Raw genomic sequence first — 8,385 nt, forward strand, 5'->3', positions numbered from 1 at the left:
AACTTAATTGGTATTATTTTTCAGTGACAAACAGAAAGATACTACCATGGAGGTTGAAAGCTCTTCTGTTGTGGGAGAACCCAGTGATTGTTCTGGGGAGCCAACTGATGATGACATCATATTGGTGGGTGATGTTCTTGGTGATCCGTCTGATGAAGAATTGATTAATTCAGTGTTTCCCACAACAGGCTTGGGTGGAACAAACACCAGCACCCCTAATACAATTGGGCCTTTGACAGGCAGTGGAAACAGCAGCAGTATTAGTATCCAAACACCAAGCACTTTGCTGGATGATGGACCTGATGATTCTTTGTCTGCCGATTTACCACTTTTGAATGGCACAGATTCCATGACCAATGTAGATGCAATGACCAGCACAAATTCTGGTTCAAGTCCACCCAGAAGTGTCGTTATCCAAGGCCCCACTTTGGAAAGTGGGCCCCAAGTTATGTCTGATGGCATAATGGTAAATTCTCAGTCTGATATGCCTGTTTCAAGTGAAACTAATGCCACTGTCCCCGACACAGACACAAATGTTCCTGTGATTACCAGTGCTGAAACAAGTCTATCCACCGGTGTTCAACTTGATCATAGTCAAGGTGAAGCATCTTATTCAGGTATCAGAAATACCATTATAGTCACAGTGACTGTAATGTTACAATAATATTACAATAATTGTAATCGTATTCCTCAGTTTCTTTAAAGTATTTAAAGGAATATAATTTTTATGATGACTGTTGTTTTTTAGATTGGAAGTGAAGGCACCCTACACTGGGAGACCATTGTTTGTTTGATATATACTTTTACACCTCACTTGAAAAAGCCTCATTGTCTCTTTAAACCCAACTACCAACTGTGGCTTTGAAGCTCAGTCGTCTCCTGTTTGTGTGTTTGTTTTTGTTAAAACTTATTATGCTTTTAGAAGAGTATTGATTTTAAGACATCCCATTACATCACACAAATTTATATAAAACAATCAGGTATCTAATAACAGTGAAAGAATTTCTCACAATGGTTTCATCAGCTGAAATAGCAAAACCATCATCATTGGCTTTTCTTAAGGCATCATGGAGTCTTAAGGCATTTTGTTTTGTCACCATGTCTTTGCTATGGGATGTCGCTATTTCTTTACTATCAGATAATGCACTTTAGTTTAATAACTTTACACTAATTAGTTTTTTGGTGCTGTTGTTAAACAGGAAAAACAGTAGAAACCATTGTGAAAGAAGCTATACATCACTGTAAAGATACTGGATTGGACAATAATCCGGTTGAAGTGCTGCGTTACTTCCAGAGTCAGCTGGTGCAGGGAAGGCCTCTTGAAATTGAGGATGAAACTTTACCTACTGCGGGGTTGACCAACCAAACATTTTTTGATCGTTCTAACCTGTTGGAGACTGGATTTGATGAGATAGAGGCACTGGATAACAAACAGATAACTCTAGAAGTGCAGTTTTACAATGAGGTAACTGTAAAAGTGTCCATAACCTAATTTTTTATAATTTTTTTTCCTGAATGTAAACATTGCACAAAGACCTGTTATAAAAATTAAATTGACAATAAAGCAAGACTCTTATATCATACTCTTTTAGCCTTCTCATGTTGCTTGTGTACAGCTGTCTGTGTGAATTCTGGTCAAGACCTTACTGCAGGAGAAAGACAACGGCGGGGGGGGGGGGGGGGGGCAATAAATGAGGAATTAGAATCATGATACCAAATTTGGGATTAAACTATCAAATAATTGTAATTTGATGTCATGACAATTTTTGGTATGGTGACCAGTTAATAACTAAATAGCACATCAAACATATATTTATCATAAATGTAATTTTTTCAGTCAGCAGAAGATTATGGAGGCCCGAGAAGGGAATTTTTCCTCCTTATGCTTCGAGAAATCAAAGAAGTTTTTTGACAATGGCATAAAGAAGAAATGAAAGACAAATATCACACAATTGGAGTGATCATGGGCGAGTCAATTTCTTTCAGGAGTGGACCCAGGAAGTTTTAACAAGAGGGGGTAAAAAAGGGCATTTATTTTGTACTTGATATTTAAAAGGGCTAAGAAGGATAGCTCAGGTTTAGCACATTTACATGTGATGGCATTTCTTGATAAACTTTCTCTACTGGTCAGTTCTTTTACTTGGAACCTCTGGCACTGATGTAATTTTACCTTATAAATATTCAAAGAAGTGTCATAACTGTCATAACTTTTTTTCTCTACCTCGATTACCCAGGAAATACCTTTGTTCATCCACCTATTCAGAAAGGGAACAACCTTATTGACAATAAAGCAAATTCAATCACTCCTAAAACCTGCTTTTAGTGAAGAAGGCTCAAATGAGTGACAATACCAAGGTGCAACATACCACTCTTTTATCAAGTACCTTCGACAAGTAGCAAGTACGTGAGCTTTTTTTATTTTTTAAAAGGTGAAAATCTTGTAAAATGTAAGGGGGGGGGGGGGGGGTCGAACTGTTGTAGTCTTAATTACGAACTGTTGTAGTGTTACTCTCTGGTATTTTATAAGTTTTGAGCATTCAGGTCACTGATCAGATACAAATGTCAGAACTTTAACCGTTGCTCTTATTCAGTGTATTGGAGAGGTCTATGTATTATTTATTTAACAGTGATAACCGCACTGTGAGTAATCAGGGTAATACGAATGATGTTGCTAGTATTACTCAGTGTAAATTATTTGCATGTGTAAGGCCATTTTTATTTGTGTAAATTGTGGAAAAGGTTTCTTCCCCTGTGTTTCACTGCAAATTTGACGTTTCTGTATCGTACGTTCGTCACAATTTTAAGGTTCTCAGGGAAAACGCTCCAGAGGTTGAATGCATGTATTTGCTTTATTTTTCACCTTAACAGGGAGAACTCATCTGTAAATAAGTGTATTTGTCTAAACACTACTCAATTTGCTTTTCCAGGTGGAAGGAGGGGAAATCTAACTTTACAGCACATCTTACAGTTCACCACTGGAGGTGATGAAGAACCGATTTGGGGGTATAAGATTCCTCCTAGTATCATCTTTGTTCATCCGGTCAAAAAAAGCTTTTTGCCATCGGCCAACACGTGCATCAACTGTCTCAAGTTACTACGGGGCTCAATAAACATTCCTTTGCCATCAGAGCAAGTTCTTCACAATCTTTATGATTATGCATTTAGCAATGCATATTTCGGATCGCCATAATTGCCTAGCATGTAATGCCCAATGTATTTTGTCATCGTAATTCAATCAAGTTCCTCTTTCCTTGTAGTGAACGCGTCGGATTGATTACACAATGTCTTCTACATTCACTGTACCGTTTTTGTCCTTTCATATTAGTTGCAAAGTTATTCAGGGTTATTGTACTTAGAACTGTAAATAGAACTGATAAATAACCAATTGTTCTAATCATGCATAAGTCTTTCTACAAATGCTACTGTTTTTTAAGTAGATATCAATGCCGTAACTGTCACTTTGCTGAAGCGGGTCAATTGCTTCCTTCAGCAACTCTAACTTCTCTCGGGGTAAAGAAAACGTGGCCGGAACCTCGACAAGGTCATCATTCGAAGAGAGTGGTCCATCGTATTCTTCGTCTGGTAAAGGTCCTTCCCAATCGATACCATAGTCTTCGCAATGTTCCTGTCCAAATAGTAAAGAAAACAGACGAGGCAAATTACCTTCATTACATACTGATACAGAGATCAAGGAAACGATTAAGTCGCTTTCAAGCATGGAATAGGTTTAAAACAAGAAAAAAAGAAAAACGAGTTCAAACGTGATGGTTTCCTGCACCTCCCATTGTCTGGTCCACCTTATGCTCTGCTGGTCAAGATAGTGGATTACTTTGAACATTGATGACATTTTTTTTTAAAGCACGTACTGAATATATTATTTCTTACCCCAAACATTTCAACAGACACAGTGGTACCAGATGCTGCAGTTCCTTGCATTCCCATGATCCATAACTGCCTTGGGGTTCTATTGTTGGCAGTTGAAATTCTGTGGGAGATCCATCCTTTAGTAAAGTCATCCAGTTGCGCGTTAACACGGGGGACAAAGACGTAATGGAGGGAAACCATGTGCATTTCGTTGCTAATGTCCAAAACCATGTTGTCTTCCATATGATGGAATAGTTGGTAGAGAGTTGCAATTTTTTGGTAGTAAAGATCGCGCCATAGCCTCTCTATTCTTTGGTTGTGGACACTTCTTCCAGCGATCATACTCCCCCTTCCAGGACCACGCCTGGGATGAGTCAACATATAGAGGGAAACGTCTACATTTTCCCCACCTTTGTCGGAGCGTACACGTGATGGTAATCCGTACTGCTGAACTGCTTCACGGAAACAGGAAAGGACAGTTGAAGCACGGTTATTGGTAGAGCAACGGAGATAGACTGGAATGCGAGAATAACCGTCGATCCCACCATGTATCACCATTCTCCATCTAAACATAGATTATTGTGAAATAGCTGAACAAAAATGTAAAAACAACAACTGCAGCAAAATGTGTTCCTTTGTTGCCTAGTATAAGATGTTTTGAAACCGGTGGGTCAATTTCAAGCGGCTAGTTGACTATCTAATGTCTCATAGTTGGGATGTAAGGAAATGTCTTTGGAAAACGCAGTAGCCCAATGGTAAGTACGTCGGTGTCCGAGTAGAGCGGTGCGGGTTCGAGGGTTGGCCGGGGTTATGGTGTTGAATAGTTGGGCGAATTAGTCGACTCTCACTTTGCCTCACTCCACCCGGGACTATAAATTGTGTCGGCCAGTTGACAAAAATGGAATTGGAGTCCGGGACTACCTGTTATGGACTAGCATACGATTAATGTACCGTACAAAATAAAACTATCCTCTAGGGAGTTGACTGATACCTAAATTCATTAACTAATAGCCTGAGAAAACTGACATTGTAACGCTTCTATGGGAACATGTAGGGACGCTTTTTCAATCAATTAGTTTTTGTACATTCTTGGATCGATCGGGGCGTATTAAAAACATTGGATAAAAACTTTGCGAGTCTCCACTGTTAATGGGAGTTTGGGCAACTAAACGATTCCCCACAGTCGGATATTTGGTAAAGTGATACCAGGGTGAGGCTCTTGGCCTGCGCCATTCATCTCTCACCTACCATGTATGTTACCTTATCAACTTGTGGTTGCCATCTATTTGCCACAGTGCATTGGAGCCACTTACTGAGTAAACACGTCTGTGTACAGTACTCATCCATCGGATAACGGTTCCCTCTGGATCTTGCTTGCGCAACATTTGACGTACCCTTAGCTGGGGCACCCGGTAGCCTCTTGCACGAAGGTAACCTAGCATCATTCTGTAACCACTTCTAGGACACTCTTTTTTTGTTTCACGTAGAAGATCAATAAGATCATCGTCACTTAAGTCGGAAAACGGTCTTGATGTGTTGATTCCATATTCTTTCATTCTGCGCCTAACAGTGCTGAGAGACACCCCTAGCATTCTGCCGATATCAGCTGCGTTAAACCCATTTGCCATGAGATATTCCAGTTGTTCCTGGGAAATTATGAATTTTGGCCTACCACAGTTCCCACTGTAGTGCTGACCAGGCCTATGGCTCGACGAATTTTCAATGCTTGAATCTTTATCACGAATTGTAGTAAAAACTTCTCTTAGTTTAAGAATGATGTTGTCATATACATCACCGTAGTTATCGAGTGGAGATAAGCAAACTGCATGTTCATACAGCATCTCTGATTGATAGCGAAGATAATCCAGTGTTGTAGAAGTTTGATTTCCTTCTTCTATAACTTTTCCCAATTCCATTTGTAATGACAAAGTACGTGCTAGAAGGTGTGCTATAGCAGAAAAAGCCATCTTTTGACTGATATTTCGAGATATTCTGTTGTAATGTCCGTCCGCGTTTTATAAATTCTTATAAATTATGAATGTTTGAATCGAGTCACTGCATAATTACATTGTGAGACTATCTTTGAATTTATAATCTGGATTTCATATCTTAAAATTAAAGTACAGAATGTTTCAACAGCAGGATTTCAGCATTTTCTATCGAAATTGAACGCTGAATTTATGGTGTAGTGTTTGACTTTCATGATTTCATTGAAGAAATGCACGTTTGGATTGAACGATCAAATGTTTGAATTGGAAAATGGCATGTTTGAATTGACGAAATGCATCCTTAAACTGAATGATAGGCCAGGCAATACAAGGAATGCATGTTTAACTTGAAGAATGGCATTTCTGGATTGAAGGAAAGGGTGTTTGGATTGAAGAATCGAATGTTTGAATCGACCCATTCCATATTTGCATTGAAGGATTGAATGTTTGTATTGAAGGATCGAAAGTTTGAACCAAATAATTGCAGATTTGAATTGAAGGATTGAATGTTTGAATTGATAGTGTTAGAACGTTTTTCGTCTAACCAAGGGGATTATTAGCTCAGCGTATTCCACGGGTTGAGTTCAATAGGCACACACAGTTGTTGTTCAAGGCTTGTCTGTATTCTTACAAGTTATCTTTACAGCTTCAATACAACATTCTCTAGCGAAGAACTTCTCGCGTTGCTTTTATGTTGGTTGGACTATGATTTACAACCTACTGTCAAAAACTCATCAACTACTAACATAGGCTTACGTAAGCCCTTCTATGATTGGTTAGTGTTGGAATTGGAAATGGGTACCTTCCCTTTATTTACTGTGAAAAATGTACCGTTCTTTCAAGATTTTCTCTAGGTTCTTCGATATGTCCAACCAAAATAAAGCAACGGGAGAAATGTAAAAATTACAGTGAATATTTGTATCGATAAAAACTACACATTCACAATCACTAGTTTGTAACATACTCGGATGAAGTTTCAGGCAGTGTTCAGTGTTCTTGTTGTAAAACAACAACTTTCCGAGAAGAAAGGCGGTACTACAAGTCCACGCCTATTTCCATAAATTAAGGTGTACGTGTTTACAACTTTCAGCTACCTTATTAAAAATACAGTACGTGGTTACAGAACAAAAAGTATTGACATTGACAGTCACCTTCAAATGAAAAGATCTAAAGATTATTTCTATTAAAATAAATACAGTAAAAACTAACTTAAATAACAAGATATTGGCTGGTATAGATTCGGTAAAAAAACACTGAATACCTTTACTAGAAAACGATAAAAAACAAGAAGGATGGCCATTTCCAGGCAAATGCCAGCGAAAGGTTAACTTAAGGTCAGATACAATAAATTACGGTTTGATCTTATGTAAACAATGTATTGTTCTTGAGGAAAAACTTATTTTAAACATATGTGGTAGAAGGATCAATTTCCTGGGAAACAATCCAAAACAGAACACCTGCTTATACCAAATCTATACCAGGAGAAAACAACATTTGATCAGAGCTAGATCAGCATTACACTAAAACACAAATAGAAGGACAAACCATTGAACTTTTAAATATTTTTATCCCTTTGACTCGAATATTCCCGTAAATAACGCATATGTTGTATCGCTTCCCAACACCGAACAATAGATAAACCCAAGCAAACCAATAATAAAATATTACAAGAGTGAGTTTCTACATTGTTCGTATTTTTAATGTTTAACAATAGTTTGAATTTTGACACTAAAAAGATGGAACACAGCCAAATCATGCAATAACTCTCAGTCAACTCCAGAGTCATAAAGAGGATACTATCAAACCACTGATTAACAATAGTATAAGACAATCTTTGGTGCAATTGGATTCTGACATCAAAGGACTATTGGAGAATATGATGTGTGCTAAAATAAAACCGTTAATGACCGTATATAAAGATATGGGCACTTGTTAATATCTGTAAAAGAAATCCTTAGAAGTGGCGAATTTGATGATGATCTCCTAAAAAAGCTACAACATGCTGATAATTATATTTTAGACAACACACCGATTGTCGATAAACAAGCAAAGATGTATGATAAGTTATTTTACTAACCTATTTCACCACCAATTAAATCCAATATATGGTTCCAATATTCTTTATAATATGCTAATGTTCGGCCACTCTTAATACAAACAAGCGGACTGTGTTCTAATCACATTTTGTCTAAAATTTGTTCCAATAAATATTTCACACTGATAATACGTTTCCTTTTCCCGTTAATGCGGGGGAGAATTTTATTTATTTCGGTAAAGATACGATGTATTTTTACCCTCTGTTGATAATTGACACATTCCATCGATGCTGTCAATAATTTATTATAGTATTCTCAAGATGATATTTTCGATTGTAAGCGCTCTTTGTTTGCATACGGTAAAGATTCTCTCGGAAATCGACATATTCGCTCACGACTTTATAGCCAGCAACTTGCCCGCATTTCTTACAAACTGAATAACCTCTATCAGCAATAATATCTTGATTATCACAGCATCGTTCGTGTTCGTTCGACTG

The 8,385-nt window shown here is 37.8% G+C and overlaps 2 protein-coding genes, 1 long non-coding RNA gene and 1 pseudogene across 4 annotated transcripts in view; 3 read left to right on the forward strand and 1 right to left on the reverse strand.

Annotated features, from left to right (window-relative positions):
* Positions 1-8,385, forward strand: part of LOC146453683 (uncharacterized) — a 263,424-nt pseudogene that overhangs the window by 162,296 nt on the left and 92,743 nt on the right. The window lies entirely within an intron of this gene.
* Positions 1-8,385, forward strand: part of LOC146453688 (uncharacterized) — a 104,165-nt gene that overhangs the window by 60,538 nt on the left and 35,242 nt on the right. The gene's annotated exons all lie outside the window — the stretch shown is intronic.
* On the forward strand, positions 28-1,912 carry LOC146453692 (uncharacterized). The gene is made up of 3 exons (XM_085096387.1): positions 28-617; positions 1,200-1,465; positions 1,838-1,912. The coding sequence occupies exons 1-3, from the start codon at positions 47-49 to the stop codon at positions 1,910-1,912; spliced, it is 912 nt and encodes a 303-aa protein (XP_084952513.1). The 5' UTR covers positions 28-46.
* LOC146453693 (uncharacterized) lies at positions 3,369-5,831 on the reverse strand. The gene is made up of 3 exons (XM_085096388.1): positions 5,125-5,831; positions 3,886-4,429; positions 3,369-3,625 (listed from the first exon to the last, which is right to left on the reverse strand). Exons 1-3 carry the CDS (start codon positions 5,829-5,831, stop codon positions 3,395-3,397), a joined length of 1,482 nt encoding a protein of 493 aa, XP_084952514.1. The 3' UTR covers positions 3,369-3,394.

The sequence above is a fragment of the Pavona decussata genome, unplaced genomic scaffold (genome assembly GCF_977016875.1).
Source record: "Pavona decussata unplaced genomic scaffold, jaPavDecu1.1 SCAFFOLD_324, whole genome shotgun sequence".
Lineage (NCBI taxonomy): Eukaryota > Metazoa > Cnidaria > Anthozoa > Scleractinia > Agariciidae > Pavona > Pavona decussata.

Coding starts and splice junctions, on each gene's coding strand:
- LOC146453693 (XM_085096388.1), bottom strand. CDS start 5,831: ATGGCTTTTTCTGCTATAGCACACCTTCTAGCACGTACTTTGTCATTA. Junction 4,430..5,124: donor GGCAACCACAAGTTGATAAG/GTAACATACATG, acceptor ATCTATGTTTAG/ATGGAGAATGGTGATACATG. Junction 3,626..3,885: donor TGTCTGTTGAAATGTTTGGG/GTAAGAAATAAT, acceptor CTATTTGGACAG/GAACATTGCGAAGACTATGG.
- LOC146453692 (XM_085096387.1), top strand. CDS start 47: ATGGAGGTTGAAAGCTCTTCTGTTGTGGGAGAACCCAGTGATTGTTCT. Junction 618..1,199: donor AGGTGAAGCATCTTATTCAG/GTATCAGAAATA, acceptor GTTGTTAAACAG/GAAAAACAGTAGAAACCATT. Junction 1,466..1,837: donor AAGTGCAGTTTTACAATGAG/GTAACTGTAAAA, acceptor TAATTTTTTCAG/TCAGCAGAAGATTATGGAGG.